Source organism: Schistocerca cancellata, chromosome 1, assembly GCF_023864275.1.
Source record: "Schistocerca cancellata isolate TAMUIC-IGC-003103 chromosome 1, iqSchCanc2.1, whole genome shotgun sequence".
In the NCBI taxonomy this organism is placed as follows: Eukaryota; Metazoa; Arthropoda; class Insecta; order Orthoptera; family Acrididae; genus Schistocerca; species Schistocerca cancellata.
In genome coordinates this window covers 1161176235-1161193529 of record NC_064626.1, presented here as the reverse complement: position 1 = coordinate 1161193529, position 17295 = coordinate 1161176235, and the positions used below count along the sequence as shown (strand labels likewise).

The following is a 17295-nucleotide window of genomic DNA, read 5'->3' as shown; positions in this document are numbered from 1 at the left end:
TACAATTCAAAGGCTCAGGGTTTGATTCCCTGTCAGAACTAGGAATTTTTCTGTCACTTTTCATTTCTTTTACCCTTGGCAAAGACTGAATCATGCAAAAATGTCAGTTTGCCCCACAGTTTAGAGTCCATATTAAACTATAGCTCGCTCATAACTGGCAAGGTAAATCAAAGGACAGAGGAAGGTGGGGCATACCACATCCTGTAGAACTGCGCCTAGTAAAGCAGCCAACCTTCATGTTGGAGATAAGTTTACTTTTAATTTTTTTAAGGACGTTTTAGTATTGCAATTAAAATGTTCTTTGCTTTAATATCAAGTTGCATTACCATTAAAAATAAATCTAAAAATATTCCTGTTAAATTTCCAACATGAGGTTCATGGATTTCTGTTCATGTTGCAGTGGGGCAGACAGCAAATTATGCAGTTGTCATGGCACAGCTTCACACAAAGGGCAAGTGTCATGGAATTCATCCATTTATTGTGCAGCTAAGGGATGAGGAGACTCATCATCCATTGCCAGGTAAATTTAATAATCCTTTACTGTGATGTCAGTATTTTTAAGTTACAAATGTTCCTGAAGAGTGCTGGGCTATTGATCACGCTTTCTTTTTGCTGATGTAAAATAAACTCAGATATGATTAATCACTGAAAGTGTGAATCAATTTACAATAATGGATGAACAATATCAAATGGCATTGTCACAAGTGATCCACAATCATTCAGAAATGCATTAATGGTGTATTTGCAGACACATTCACATCCAATGTGTAGCTTCTGGGAGCTTACACAGCGTTGTAAAAAGAAAATTCATTGATTAATCTTGTTATAAAATGACTAGCTACTTACAGGAAATTGTCAGTTTGATTAAATTATGATTTATGCAGTACTTCACCATACTGAATGAATAATATATGGCAGACTGTAATTGAAAAACCAGCAGTCTGTTTGAAAATGGTGGTTTCTCTGCTAATAAAATATGATGCACATATATCACTACATATGACAATAAATAAATAAAACAGTAACGTAAGTTGTGATGTAAACAATGCTATCATTAATACTATTGATAGTTACTATGACATACAGAATCTGTTGAAGTTTCACTCACATACAGAGATCTACAGTTGTGAATGTCAATTGTGTGTGTGTGTGTGTGTGTGTGTGTGTGTGTGTGTGTGTGTGTGTGTGTGTGTGTGTGTGTGTGTGAGAGAGAGAGAGAGAGAGAGAGAGAGAGAGAGGGAGGGAGGGAGGGAAACTGCTTTTTAACCTCAAACTGTGCCCTTTTGTTGCGAGAAGTTTCATCAAAATAATCAACTCATTGTCAGTGGCAGTGGATGAGTGGTTTCCTAGGCCAGTTATTGGACTGTAATGTGTACCCAGGAACATATATAGATTCATATCGCAATTTAGCAATGACGAAGAGTGGATTGAAGTTTAAGAGAATTGTGAAGAAGAATCATCAAGGAAAAAAGTCGAATACTGTAGTACTCAAGAACTATGAGATGTTTTCGATGTTCTCTGAAGCTATTGCTACTGAGATAATTAACACCTCAGGAGACAGTTAATTTGAAGAGGAATGGATGTTTTTAAAAAGACTATCAACAAACTGGGTAGATAAACATAGGTACGAGGAAGGTAACTGTGAAGAAACGTTTGGTAACAAGAGAAATACTTCAATTGATTAATGAAAGGAGATGGTGTAAAAATGTTTAGGAAAAGACAGGACTACAACAATGTAAGTTACTTAAGAGTGAAGTAAATAGGAAGCACAGGGGAGCTAGGAAAAAGACTGATTTATCATACAGAAGAGTCAAAACAGCTTTTGTTAAAATTAAAAGCAAGGGCCTCAACATTAAGAATGAAACTGAAATTTCACTGTTACACACAAAGGAGAGAACAGATAAGTAGAAAGAATACAATGAAACCCTCTATGGAGGGAGGTCTTGCCTGATAATATGATGTGGGAATTGATATGGAAGACACAGGAGATCCAGTATTAGTCAGGCTTTATAGGGCTTTGGAAGACTTGCAATCAAATAAGGCAGAAGGGGTATAACATTGCTTTGGAAATTCTAAAGTTATTAGGAGAAGTCACAACCAAACGACTATTCAAGTCGGTGTGTTGAATCTGTGAGATCGGGACATACCATCAGACTTGGAGAAAAATATCATCCGCACAATCCCAAAAAAATTCAATGTACTTGAAACTGGCTGGGTGAGCATAAGTAACAGAAACAAAATTTCTTCTGTTGACATTTTTATTTAGTAAAAGAACATTTCGGGCACATAACAGTATTGTTACTTAGCACTCAAAATAAGTATTATTACTGTACAGGTGAACACAGTTAGATAAGCTTTGAGTTAAATAATTAACAATGTGTGCAATTTTCAAACATTTTTCCAACAGGTATTGTAATAGGAGAAATAGGTACAAAGCTGGGGATGAACTGCACAAACAATGGATATCTAGGCTTCAAAAGTGTTCGTATTCCTCGAGAAAATATGCTGATGAAGAATTCACAAGTGCTTGAGGTAATCTTTCTTAAATCTCTCTGATACAGTCTTGGATTTTCATATCATTTTTTATGTTAGTATCATATGTCTAAAAGCATGTGTGTTGTCGGACAGATGTGTGGATGGTGAAAGGTCAAATACATCAAGGTACCAGTTATTTTAATTGGAACTACAGTGACAGCAATTATATCTTTTACCACTATATAGAACTGTAGGCATAAGAACAGTGAGCACACCCACCAAATGACGTGTAGAGGTCATATGAGTTGCAGAAGGGTTCTGTTCATGTTGCTAATCAGACATTTTTTCGCAGGAGTTTTCATTGCTGAACATTATTTTGCCAGTCATTCATATGCATGTTTCGTAGTGTGGTTCCATTACAGGCGTCTTTGTGTGCCCATGATGATAAAATGAGATAATGAAATACAGAAAGGGAGAAATAGTGCAGCTGCACCTTAGAGTTGCTTATGAAATACCAATATCTACACACCTGACAGAAAAAGTGAGGCATCTAGAAGATTACAGGGGAAAAAAATGAAACTTCATAAGTTCAAAGTGTATGTTTCGCTATTTCAGTGATTAGTAAATTGAGTCATTTTTACAAAGAACTTGAGAGTACACTGAGGTGACAAAAGTAATGAGATAGCAATATGCACATACACATGTGGCAGTCATACCGTGTACACAAAGTGTGAAAGGGAGTGCGTTGGTGGAGCTGTCATTTATACGCAGGTGATTCAAGTGAAAAGGTTTCCAACACGATTATGGCCACAAGATGGGAATTAACAGACTTTGAATACAGAATGATAGTTGGAACTAGACACTTGGGACATTCCATTTCAGAAATCGTTAGCGAATACAATATTCTGACACTCATAGTGTCAAGAATGTGCTGAGAATGCCAAATTTCACGCATTACTTCTCACCATGGACAATATAGTGCCTGACGGCCTTCACTTAACAATTAAGAGTAGTGGCATTGGCGTAGAATTGCCAGTGCTAACAGACAAATAACACTACATGAAATAACTGCAGAGATCAATGTGGGATATAAGATGCATGTATCCTTCAGAACAGTGCAGCAAAATTTGGTGTTAATGGGCTGTGGCAGAAGACAACTGATGAGAGTGCCTTTACTAGCAGCAAAACATCACCTGCAGCACCTCTCCTGGGCTCTTTATAATATTGATTGGACCGTATATGTCTGGAAAACAGAGGCCTGGTCAGATGAGTACCGATATCCATTGGTAAGAGCTGCTGGTAGGGTTCAAATTTGGTGCAGACCCCATGAAGCCATGAACCCAAGTTGTCAATAAGGCAGTGTACAAACTGCTGCTGCCTCCATAATGGTGTGCCTTTGTTTATATGGAATGGCCTCAGTCCTCTGATCCAGCTGAACACAGCATTGACTGGCAGTGGCTATGTTCAGCTACTTGGAGACCATTTGCAACCATTCATGTTCCCAAATAATGATAGAATTTTTATGGATGGCAGTGTACCATGTTACAGACCACAGTTGTTTGCAATCGGTTTGAAGAACACTTTAGACATTTCAAGTGAATGATTTGACCACCCAGATCACCCAACATGGAACCCTTCGAACATTTATGGGACAGAATCAAGTGGTCAGTTGGTGCACAAAATCCTGCATCGGCAACACTATCGCAATTATGGACAGCTACAGTGGTAGCATGGCTCTGTATTTCTGCAGGGGTCTTCCAATGACACTTGTGGAATCTATGCCACATCGAGTCTCTGCACTATGCTAGACAAAATGAGGTCTGACACAATATTAGGAGGTATCCCATGACTTTTGTCACCCCAGTGTATGAGCCCACTTATCAGTATGATTATGCATTCCATCTGGCCTGGATGCATCCACTGATTCAGGTGGGAAGGGTGACGTAAAATCAGTGTATCCTCTCCTGAAGCGAGCTGACCCACAACTGTTTCAACAGGTCCTTGATATCCTTCATTCTGGGTGGGACAGAGTTGATGTCTGAGCCAGATCCACACGTTCTACCAGAGACAGGTCTGGAGCCCTTGCTGGCCATGGGAATACCTCAACTTCACATAGACAGTTCATAGAGACATGTGCCATGTGTTAGCGAACATTAAACTATTGAAAAATGGCACCACAATAGTATGGCATGAGAAATAACACATGAGGATGTGAGAGGGCCATGGGGCATTGTTATGCTGTATGAGTTCCCACATTCACTACCAGCCATGCCCTGAAATCGTACCCAATCACTTCCCACACCATAATGCCAGGAGTAAAACCACTAAGCCTCTCTGTAATGTTGGAAAAATGGTATCTCTTCCCAGGTCCCCACCTTACTCATTGATGATTGTGATCTGGGGTAATAAAGAGCCGCAATTCATCACTGAACACAATGCGATACCGATCACTGGAGCTGTGGACCCAAAAACATTGCAAATCACTGCCTTAGACCATAGGTTTTTGGAATGAGTTCACCATTGTTTACCCATATTGATTTCTAGATTTTTAGTTGTTTGTGTGGTCAATTGAACAAGGTTTCATGAACTGGTAATTCTCTGTATCTTTTGAGTTTCATCCATTCCTGTGTTATTGCTTGTGGTTGTCAGAGATATGGTAGGCAAATACTAGCGAGCACTGATATCCGTGGTATTGGTCTGGATTTACTTCTGCTCCAAACAGAACAGTTTGTGGCAACAGGATACACAAGTGCTTGTGTAGTTCACAAGGTGTTCGCATTATATCCCCAACTGACCAACCCTGAAGGCACCACATAGCTGAATGGGTGCCAAGGTCCCTGGCAGGTACATATCTAACGTGCTTAACAAAGGTTGGGGGCACCGAGGATGTTGCCGAACTGGTGGGTCTTAGACGGACCTTTGCTGATTTATTCACGCACATTTCTATGTTCCACTCCTTCGTAATCACGCCACAAGATGATACGAAACAGGAAGGCTGCAAAAGCATAAGAGCCCTTTGCTGCTTCAATCATGTTCAAATTTCAAAGAATGGTTTTGAACAGTCTAGTGCAGCCACCCTGGATACCAGAGCAAAAATTACAATCTTACTACATGCCAAATGAGTTGGATCACATTCAATGCAATTGCAGCCCCAAAATGTCCTTACAGTAGGGTTGAATCGCCTGAGGGATGTCAGCAGTGGCGAACATTGTCAAGAACGTCGTGAACTGTTGTTTTAGACCGCGATATATGTGGGAATTCATACCCTAAGGGAAGGGATGGTTTCACTGACGTACTTTATGCCACTTACTGAGAACTTTTTTTTGTCAGTTCTGAGCAGTAGGTAGCCCGGAATCTTTTTCTCCATCATCCAAAAGAAAATCATGTGATTTCAATGCTGAGTATTGCGGTCCTTACCTCCGTCGCAGAGGCGTCAAAACAAGGGGGTGAAATGTGGGAAATGTGATGACCTCCCCATTGTGTGACATGTCCATGATGGTGCTGGGCAGAATTGTGGTGAAATTTGGTGCCAATGTGACATCATTATCCCATTTTACACCTCACATCAACTTCAAAGCTGTGGCCTTCTTTTTGCATGTGTTGACACCTTGTTTGAATTGTCAGTGAGTCCAAGAGTGATATCACCAGGCATTACGCTTTTGCACCATTACAAAGGAAGCTTCTAGGCGTCTTTGAGCCAAATTTCAAAATTTTGGCCAATGTGGGAGAAAATTATGAGGCTTTAAAAAAGTGATACTTTTTTTGTGCATTGTAGAATGTCTTTAACATTTGCATCATCATACATACTGTGACAGATGATGATTCATGAGGCCCACAGGATTGTTTTGGAACATTGCACAGCACATTTATTCAAAATGATAAAACAGGTGACTCTGATAAATTCACATACCACATAAATACCAGAGATTTTGGTACAAAAATATAATGGAAAATGTATTTCAGAATCCTCATTTCTGTTTGTTTCAGTCAGATGCTAATGAACTGCAATAAGAATACTTACAATAGCATAAAAATAGTATTAATAAGGAACTGACAAATGTTCACTGCTATGTGGCACACACAGAAGAACCATCACTAATAGCCAGTAATTGTTTTACTATAGGAATAATTATGCACTTCTTTTAGCAAAATCATAAGGAAATACTGCTACAAAATTTCTTTTGGGAGAAGTGTAAAAATTGGCTTTTAGCACAGCACAGAAATAATGGAGTGTTATTAGGGAAAAAAATGCCGAATTTCAGGAGATTATGTGAGTAATTTAATTGTGAATGTGTTAAAGCTATATTTATGTTTTAGCATGTTTGAGTTTTGCAAATTATCTATAGCCAAGGCATTCATTGCCAAATAAAACTGAGACTGACATTTCCTTTTAGGATGGTACATATGTGAAGTCTCCTAGTGACAAGTTAACATACGGAACAATGATGTTTGTGAGAGTTGTTCTAGTACAGGATATGTCCAGCCACTTGTCAAAAGCAGTTACAATTGCTACAAGGTACAGCGCTGTGCGAAGGCAATCGGAGATGAAAGCAGGGTATGTGTGCATATATTTTTTGTTTTGTAGAATAAGCATTTTATAAGACATTGACTTCTTGGTTGATTCTACAGGGCTATTACAAATGATTGAAGCGATTTCATAAATTCACTGTAGCTCCATTCATTGACATATGGTCACGACACACTACAGATACGTAGAAAAACTCATAAAGTTTTGTTCGGCTGAAGCCGCACTTCAGGTTTCTGCCGCCAGAGCGCTCGAGAGCGCAGTGAGACAAAATGGCGACAGGAGCCGAGAAAGCGTATGTCGTGCTTGAAATGCACTCACATCAGTCAGTCATAACAGAGCAACGACACTTCAGGATGAAGTTCAACAAAGATCCACCAACTGCTAACTCCATTCGGCGATGGTATGCGCAGTTTAAAGCTTCTGGATGCCTCTGTAAGGGGAAATCAACGGGTCGGCCTGCAGTGAGCGAAGAAACGGTTGAACGCGTGCGGGCAAGTTTCATGCATAGTGATGTGAAAGATTCAGTGTTTAAACCTCCTCTACCAAGAAATGTGCCAGAACTGCGAGCTCGCATCAACAATGCTTTCGAACTCATTGATGGGGACATGCTGCGCTGAGTGTGGGAGGAACTTGATTATCGGCTTGACGTCTGCCGAATCACTAAAGGGGCACATATCGAACATTTGTGAATGCCTAAAAAAACTTTTTGAGTTTTTGTATGTGTGTGCAAAGCATTGTGAAAATATCTCAAATAATAAAGTTATTGTAGAGCTGTGAAATCGCTTCAATCATTTGTAATAACCCTGTATATGAATGAGGAGACTGTTGTACTTAATGAAATTCCTACTGTAGCTTCTAAGTAAAAGGGCATTTCATATTGATTTACACTTTATTTATTACTATCATTCATGATGCACATCTGACATATCATTATGATTACAAGTGCATCGTGCTTTGGTCTCGGTAGTAGGACAGTTATTAAACATGTAATCACCATATAGTACAACCCATTTTCTCAACTGCTGTCATAATGTGGGTGGAGAAGATGGAGAGTGTTCATCAAAGACAGTGCTGGAGGACTTGGTTTCTGTGGAAGGAGGGTATAAATATTTTGGATGTTCAAAGGTGACTGGTGGCAGTGTGTGGAAAGTGTGCATCAGCAAGAAAAACTGTGTACAATTGGATATATGGCTGGAAAAATGGCTGCACATCAATGGAAAAAGGAACCAGTCTTGAAGGAAAAGATTGGTAACACCAGTTAGCATTTTAAGAGTGAAAAAGTGTAGTCAGGAGAATAGGTGCATAATGTTCACAGAATTGGAGGCAGCCACAGGTCTTGCAAAAAGCACTGTGCACTGCATAGTGCATGAACACCTTAATCTTTTGAGTCCCAGCAATGTGAAAAGTGTAATTTTAAACAAACAAAAGTGTAATTTTAAATTTTTTCATAAAATCAACCTTTATTATTGTAGTGAGCATAAAATAAAAGAAGAAATCAGCCAACTGTAAACAATCAATTGTCTTAAGGAGGTAGTTTTACTTTGGAACTGCTGGGACATAGTTTTCAACCAGCCATCATTTCATATGATACGTGTGAAAGCAAACTCGCATTTTTCCTTGGCGAAGTCCCACATCTTGGAAATTCCATGAACTCGTAACATGTAAAACAAATTATAGTCCTAAAAACAAGCAAAAGTGGGCCTAAAATTTAATAAATTTTGTTTCGCAAATTCATATTGCACCAATGGCTCCAGTTTGAAACCACTCATAAAAGCAGTAGTACAAACTCAAATTACATTACAATAAATTTACAATCGCCTACAATCACTAGCACAGTCTCCGTGCTCTGACTGTTGCTCTCAACGCTATAAGTGACTGCTACAATGTACGGTATTAGTAGAAGTACTTCACTGTACCACTAGAGGTCTCTGTCTTGCAACAGCATCAGTGGCAGCGTTAGTTGTTTCATGCTAAAGGCACTGGTAATTATAAAAATAATGAAATAATACTTCCTGGCAGATTAAAACTGTGTGCCCGACCGAGACTCGAACTCGGGACCTTTGCCTTTCGCGGGCAAGCGCTCTACCATCTGAGCTACCGAAGCACGACTCACGCCCGGTACTCACAGCTTTAATTCTGCCAGTACCTCGTCTCCTACCTTCCAAACTTTACAGAAGCTCTCCTGCGAACCAGGTTCGCAGGAGAGCTTCTGTAAAGTTTGGAAGGTAGGAGACGAGGTACTGGCAGAATTAAAGCTGTGAGTACCGGGCGTGAGTCGTGCTTCGGTAGCTCAGATGGTAGAGCGCTTGCCCGCGAAAGGCAAAGGTCCCGAGTTCGAGTCTCGGTCGGGCACACAGTTTTAATCTGCCAGGAAGTTTCATATCAGCGCACACTCCGCTGCAGAGTGAAAATCTCATTCTGGAATGAAATAATAGTTTCAGGAAGAAGCCACAGGCACTCAAAGGGTCAAACTCAGGAAGGTGTCCACCATGTGGATCCCCAGATCCCTGAATGCAGCACAAACACAACATTACGAAGACATGTGCAGTGGCCTCCCTTCAATGCCACAACTAGGATCCGGAAGGTGGTGTATCGAAACTCAGGATTGGCAATGAAACATGACTCTGCTACCATGAGCTGGAGATCAAAGCCCAATCAAGGCAATAGAAGCATACAGGTAGCACCCTGTTGAAAAAGTCCGATACAATGCCTTCAGGGAAAATCACATGGGACAAGGATGGAACCCCTTCATTAACTGACTGGAACCAGGGACCACCATCAACAGCATGATGTATTTGGAGGCTCTTCAGAGGTTGCACCATGCAATTCAAAGTAAATGGCCAGGAAAATGGGTGAAACGTGTGCTCTTGCAACATGATAATGCCCATCCTCATCCAAGCCAGACAACCGTGAGGGGTTTCAGGTACTGCGACACGCACCGTATTCTCCTGACTTGATCTCTCCTGATTACCACCTATTCATGACTATGAGAAACCATTGCGAAGACGTCATTCCACAAACAACCAGGAACTTCGAGCTGGTGTCCTGCGTTGGCTGCAACAGACACTGAAAAAGTGGATCAAGGAGGACATAAAGTAGTTACCACATTGGTGGTGTAAAAAAAAGTGCATGTATCTGCTGAGACAGAGAGTTTCATAGTGAATATATAAATTGTAGATCATCATGGAATGCCCCTCAAATAATATTGTATCACTTGGCTAATAACAAGTTCCTCCCATTAAAACTGTAACTATCTCATTCATAATATGTCAGCAGGCTTTGATCTACTATTTTTGAAGAAGACTTGTGACTACAATGAAAAATATTGAGAAAATCAGTTTTATAAGTGGTACATAAGAGAGATTTTCTGCAAATAAATGCTTTAAAGTCTTTCTCTGAAAATTATCAATATGAATTTAGACAAATTGCTACTCGTCACATAGAGGAGATGCTGAGCAGTGGACAGGCACATTTAAAAGTAGTATTAGTAGTAGTAAAGATTAATTTATTAACTACTGATTGCTTATCATACATTCACTTTTGAAGTTAACGTTGTAGTTATTGTGGGCAACTGTTTTTGCTGACTGATTTTTAGGATAATTCAGAAACCCTTCAGATTGTCATAAAACATACAATAATAGTTCAATTTTCTGTTAATTCACACACACTGTACTCTGAATCTATTCAATTCATTTCATTCTTATGAGTCATATTCTTTGATTTGCAACCCTTCCTAATAAATTCACATACTGCACCAAACATACAGGCGTTTATTTCTATAGAAGTGACTTATTGTTTCAAAATGTGTAATTCTAACAGACCTTGTTTTGGGTTGCTGTTATCAAAAAGCGTAGTACCAGGAATAGGCATTTGGGTGCACTTCTTGTTCACTTATTTATTTTAGATTCCATAGATGCATAGTGAGGATGCCCTTGGGGATGCATAACTTGTTGTAATGACGACAACAACAACAACAACATCAATAATAATAATAATAATAATAATAAGTGACTAAATAATTCATATTACACACTATTAGACTCTTGAGCCTTTACTAGGTTGGTTGAGTTCCCCAAAAATTGATCCTGTATGGCATTGTGGAATGAAAGTAAGTGAAATATGCTAGCTTTTTTATTACTACCTATGTCTGACAACATCCATATTGCAAATAAAAAAAAATGTTTAGACACTTCAACAGTTCTGTGGTATGCTGCTCCAAGTTGAATTTATTATAAGTTATAATCTCAAGAATTTAACACTGTCAATCTCTTTTACTTGTTTTTCATCATATTTTAGCCGTGTACTGATGGAAATGTGTTAAAAGTTTTACACTGTGTATAGTAGACCTTTTCAAAGTTTAGTGACAAAAAATTGGACATATGTTGATGAAAATTTCATTAACCAATCTTTCTAAAACTATACTTGATTTGCTGTTTATTGAAACACTGTGTGTCATCAACAAGTAAACAGGTGTGGGATCTTGTGCTAGTACTGATGCAATGTGAATAAGTATACAGAAGAAAAGTAAGGGCCCTAAGATGGAGCTTTGTGGGACACCACAAGTTATTAATTTCTTTCCGTATGTTTCCTATCAGAGTGATACAATTTGAGCCATTTTGCAGCATTTCTTGTGACCCCATAATATCTCAATTTACTTAAACTGTGTACATTTATTCACATCATCCATATGAGAACTAATTACATGTGGTGTCCCACAAGGTTCCTTCATAGGCCCTTACTTTCTCCTATGTATATCAATGACCTTTGTGATGTTACATCACTGGATATTCTATTGAGTAGTAGACTCTCGTACAAGCATTCCACATGAGTGAACCAACTGCGACTTTACATGATGTAAAGTAGTTTTCTTAGTAGTGTACATCTGTGTGACCTACATTCGAAAGCTTTCTGAAAGTCAAGAAATGCCAAATCCATTTGATTATCTGCATCTTTGTCTCTTACAAGACAGTACTTGAAGAGCACGAGTTTGGTTTTACATTATTCATGCTATACTCAAAATGTGTAAATTTGTAATTTATTAATCCTGTTTGTTTATTTTAGGCAAAGGGAACCCCAAATTATAGATTATGTTACACAACAGTACAAACTGTTCCCAAATATTGCCTTGTACTTCGCCCTGCGCTTTAGTGCCAATTGGCTTTGGGAAATGTATAACAGTGTCACATCTGAATTGGAGTCTGGTGAGATGGAAAGACTGCCTGAGGTAAGTCATTTCACATTTGTTTTTTACTTTCTTGCGTACATGACTCGTGTAAAAAAATTTGTTAAAATAATGAATAAAAATTAACTGTGTAGGAAAAGATAGATTGCTACTTGCCATAAAGAAGATCATTAAGTAGCAGAGGCACAATTAAGAGACTTTACACATTAGCTTTCATTCGCTGTCTTCATCAGGAAAAAGAAGAGAAGGACATACACATTCATTCACACAAGCAAGCACACCTCACATACACATAACGGTCACCTCCAACATCTTGGATCGGAATGCAAGTGTAATGTAGAACACAAGCAGCAATTCTGGTCTGAGCTGCTGGAGATGATGGATATGTGTGTGTGAGGTGTGCTTGTTTGTGTGAATGACTGTGCATGTGTTTCTCCTCTTTTTTTCTGAAAAATACTGTGGCCAAAAGCTAATGTGTAAGAGTGTTTTAATTGTGCCTGTCTGCAACTTAACAAGTCATCTTTTGCTAAGTAGCAATCTCTCTTTTCCTACATTGTTGAGATTCCAATCTGGGGTTTCCAATGTATTTATAAAAATTAATTAATTTAAGCCTGCATACTGAAATCTGTAAAAAAAAATCTGCACAAAAAGGATCAAAGGCCCGTGGGGATGAGAGGAGTGCAAATTCCATGGGAAAGAAGAGCAGATCAGATTAAAAAACACAGGCTATTTACATTGAGGTTTGTTAGACAGAGTGTGTTGCATTTTTTGAAATTGTGAACAAACTGACAGTTACAATGACATAGCATATGACTTTGACCACTGCTTCTCTCACAATCATAGCTACTTGGGCAAGTTTTGAAAGGTAAATGAAATAAATATAAAATGAAATTAGATAAAAACTAACACTGAAACACTTATTTGGGTTATCAACAAAGAAAATTGTAAGTTAAACAGACTGGTGAACCTCTGGTTGCTTTCATTATCCAAGAACCACTGATCCAGAATTGTTTAACTTACTTTCTTCCCTACAATACATTTACAGTTTTGTAAGCTTATTTATTTGCATCTAGTTAACTTTCTCTGATGATGAGTTCACAGCATGGTTATACTAGTATATCTGATGTCTCCAGCACCAGTTATGGACTGAAATTGAGAAAAATAATTATTTTCTTTTACATAAGTGTTCTTAACTCTATTTTATCCACAGAATGATAATTTATTAAGTACATATGTAATGTACACCATTCATTAATGTGGAAAATTACTTTGATGTTACAGTCCTGTTAAGGCATAGTCTTTTAGATTATGTGAGTTTTGCCTCATCATACGTCAAGCAAGCTTGAATGGATCAAACCCCCATCCATTTTCAGCTGTAACCAAAAATTTAACACCTGTAGGTAATAACATATTAGCAACTGTTCTCCTCTGCTATTCATTGTCCACCATAATTTCTTTGTAATTAACTGGCACATGATTAAAAAGTGACAGGGGTTGTTCGACTACAGTGTTTTCTGATGACACAAGCATCCCAATCTACATATCAAACTCAACTGTACCAGAAGTGTGAATTGTGATTTATTTGTTTTGTAACATACGTAATCTAAATCATTTGATTCAGGTACAAGTGACACATCAAATTGTGGTATAATTTCACCATAAACAAAGAACAGAAACCGCCTATGTGAAGTCAAAACAGGCCAACTACTGGTTTCACTCTTAAATCAATTTTTCACTCTGCAAGGCAGTGTGCATTGTTTTGAAACTTCTGGGAAGATTAAAACTTTAGGTTGGACCAGGACTCAAAACCAGAATTCTGCCTTTCATGTGGAGTGCTCTTGCTCTGAGACAGCCAGGCACTATTCATGATCCACACTCAAAGACAAGCTTAGGTTCAAGTCCAGGTGTACAATTAGTTTTAATCTGCCAGGAAGTTTCAACACAGCACAGACTCAGCTGCAGAGTGAGAAATTCATTCCAGAAACAGTCTCCTAGTCTGTGGCTAAGCCAATTCTCTACAGTATCCTTTCTTCTTCTTCTTCTTCTTCTTCTTTCTGAAGAGAACATGTGTTTTATTGTTTCAAACATGTGTAATATCAGGAAAAAGGAAAGAATCAATAAAACAACTGCAGCTGTTGTTTAAAGTTACTTTTCTTTTTAGCTGCATGCAATGTCATGTTGTCTGAAAGCTGTTGCAACTGCAGATGCAGCTGCAGGAGTGGAAACTTGCCGGCTAGCGTGTGGTGGTCACGGTTACATGACATCCAGCAATCTTCCCTGCATCTATGGACTTGTAACTGCTGCCTGCACATACGAGGGAGAGAACACAGTTATGCTTCTGCAGACTGCCAGGTAATAACTTTATAGTACTGCCACAGTTAGTGCCTTTGTATATTTGGGAAAACAGAAGAATAAAACAGCTGTAAAGCAATATAGGATTTAGAATGGTATAAAATGAAGTGCTATATTTATGATATGGGAATGTTTGACTTACTTTAACACTTTCCTCTTTTTATTTATACTGATGAAGAATAGGTGTGTATAAATGAGTGGAACAGTACAAGTTCTGTTAAAAAATCAGCAGATTGGAGGCCAAATGTTTCAAACCAGTAACGTTTCATTCAAAGGAAATTATAAGAGTTTCACAGCTTTTAATATTCATTTCATGGCACATTGCATGTGAATATACCTGTTTTTAGGAGGAATAGTAAATAAATAATATTTATTGAATTAGTTTGTACTAATACACTAATTCAAATAAAACATTCCTTATAACATGTGCTCAATTTTTATTGGTTCAGAGATACAGCTAGTTACAGAGATAAGATTTCATTTCACATGTTAGTACTCCACTTTACCATGGGTTTAGTCATTAACTATCATTTTCTTTTGGAGTTCAAGTTGTGAAATTGTCAATAGTTAACACTTCCAGGCCGAGAGGCTGTGGTCAATCTGTAAAACTACTTCTTCCTGATGTTTCGTTGCCAACTGTGGGGAACATCATCTGAGGTGAGTCTTTTACAGATCGACCACAGCCTCTCAGCCCGGACCAAGTGAGGTGGTGCAGTGGTTAGACACTGGACTCGCATTCAGGAGGATGACGGTTCAATCCCGCGTCCGGCCATCCTAATTTAGGTTTTCTGTGATTTCCCTAAATCCTCCAAGCAAATGCCGGGATAGTTACTTTGAAAGGGCACGGCCGACTTCCTTCCCCGTCCTTCCCTAATCCGATGAGACCGATGACCTCGCTGTTTGGTCTCTTCCCCCAAACAACCCAACCCCCCCCCCCCCCTATCAGCTCAGAAGTTTTAGCTAATGAAGACATTGGCCATGAAAGCCTACATGTTATGATTGTGAAGTTGCATTTGAGTGTAGATAATTGTATTTTTGGACCATGACTGATTTGCTGGCCAATTCCACTCTATCATTTAAACATGCCACACATATTTAAAAATACAGTCTGCCAATAAGGTAACTGTGTACAGATTTTGAAACGAAAATCCTGCTGCTGTTTGAAGAGAATATAGTAGATGATTTTCTAACTGCAGAGCAGCAGGTTCAAGATTGTTTACTTGTGTTTTTATTAAACTATGAGAGGCTGGTGCAGTGTCCGGCAGTCATAGTTCATCTGAACATGCAAATGAAGAGGGTGTGGATGAAGTATGAGGTCTGTTCAAAAAATTCTGGAACTTTGTCTACAATTTTTTTTCTATGCTCACCTTTTACTTATTGTGCATGGTATCCTTAAAAATAGTCTCCTTCACAATTGTTACACCACTCCCAATGCCATTTCCACTACTGGAAGCAGTCTGGGTATGTCTCTTGCTGGATAGTGCGAAGTATGTCTCTTGCTGGATAGTGCGAAGTATGTCTCTTGCTGGATAGTGCGAAGTATGTCTCTTGCTGGATAGTACGAAGCACTGTCTGTGAATTTTCTTTTATTTCATCTATCGTTGCAAATCTTCATCCTTTCAACAGCGTTTTCAACTTCGGAGATAAAAAAAAAGCCCGCAGGGGCCAGGTCTGGAGAGGGAGAGTAGGGAGGATGAGGCAGCACAGTGACTTCATTTTTTGTGCAATAGTCACGCACCAGCTGGGATGAATGTGCAGGTGCATTATTGTGATGCAGGAGCCATGAATTGTCTCACCATATTTCAGGCCATTTCCTTCTCATGTTTTCCTGCAGGCATTACAACATGTCCCAATAATAGCATTGATAAACAGTTTTTCCCTTTGGCTTGAATCCATGATGAACTAGTCCTTTAAAGTCAAAGAAAACTGTCAGCAAGGCTTTGACATTTGACCTGACCTGATGAGCTTGTTTTGGTTTTGGAGAACCTTTTCTAACCCATTGTGAAGACTGAACCTTGGTTTCAACATCATAACTGTAGACACAAGTCTCATCACGTTATAATTCTCTTAAGGAACATCTTGTTCTCATTTGCATGATCCAAAAGCTCTTCATGGATTGCAAGGTGAAGGCCTTTCAGGTCTTGACTCACGAGCCGTGAGATGAACTTGGCAGCAACACGATGCATTAAAAGGTGCCGTGTCAGGATTTCACGCATGATCCAGCTGAAATCTTACATTCCTCTGCAGCCTCTCGGACAGTCAGTCTTTGACTGGCATGCACAGTTTTGTTGACATTCCTGACATGAGCATCGGCAGTAGACATCGAAGGGCGTCCTGAATGAGGGTCGTCTTTAACTTCCGTCTGGCCATTTTTAAACCACATAAACCATTCATAACACTGAGTACAGCTTAAGCACTCATAACTGTAGGCATCCTGTATCATTTGCTGTGTCTCTGTAAAGGTTTATTTGAGTTTCACACAAAATTCAATGCAGACACGTTGCTCTTGTAACTCTGCCCTCTCAAAATTCACAAACTGTGCGACACAACATTCTACTCAATACAGCAGTGAACAACAACTGACTGACATACAGCAATGAAACTTCGAGCACTGACACATTAAAACTGGCGTTTGCAGAGATGCCAACTGCATTTCACTCCAACACAGCAGTGACCGTGAAATTACGAATGTTCCAGAATTTTTTGAGCAGACCTCATGCAAAGCATTATTAAATTTGTAGAGTATAGTCCGTAAACA

The 17295-nt window shown here is 39.0% G+C and overlaps 1 protein-coding gene across 1 annotated transcript in view; it reads left to right on the top strand.

Moving 5' to 3' along the window:
* The window catches only part of LOC126093545 (probable peroxisomal acyl-coenzyme A oxidase 1), a 96486-nt gene that overhangs the window by 49467 nt on the left and 29724 nt on the right, over window positions 1–17295 (top strand). Inside the window, exons 5-9 of the mRNA XM_049908728.1 lie at window positions 401–520; window positions 2408–2532; window positions 6870–7030; window positions 12065–12227; window positions 14347–14537. Of these exons, the coding sequence (XP_049764685.1) occupies window positions 401–520; window positions 2408–2532; window positions 6870–7030; window positions 12065–12227; window positions 14347–14537 (760 nt within the window). The remainder of the gene's footprint in view (window positions 1–400; window positions 521–2407; window positions 2533–6869; window positions 7031–12064; window positions 12228–14346; window positions 14538–17295) is intronic.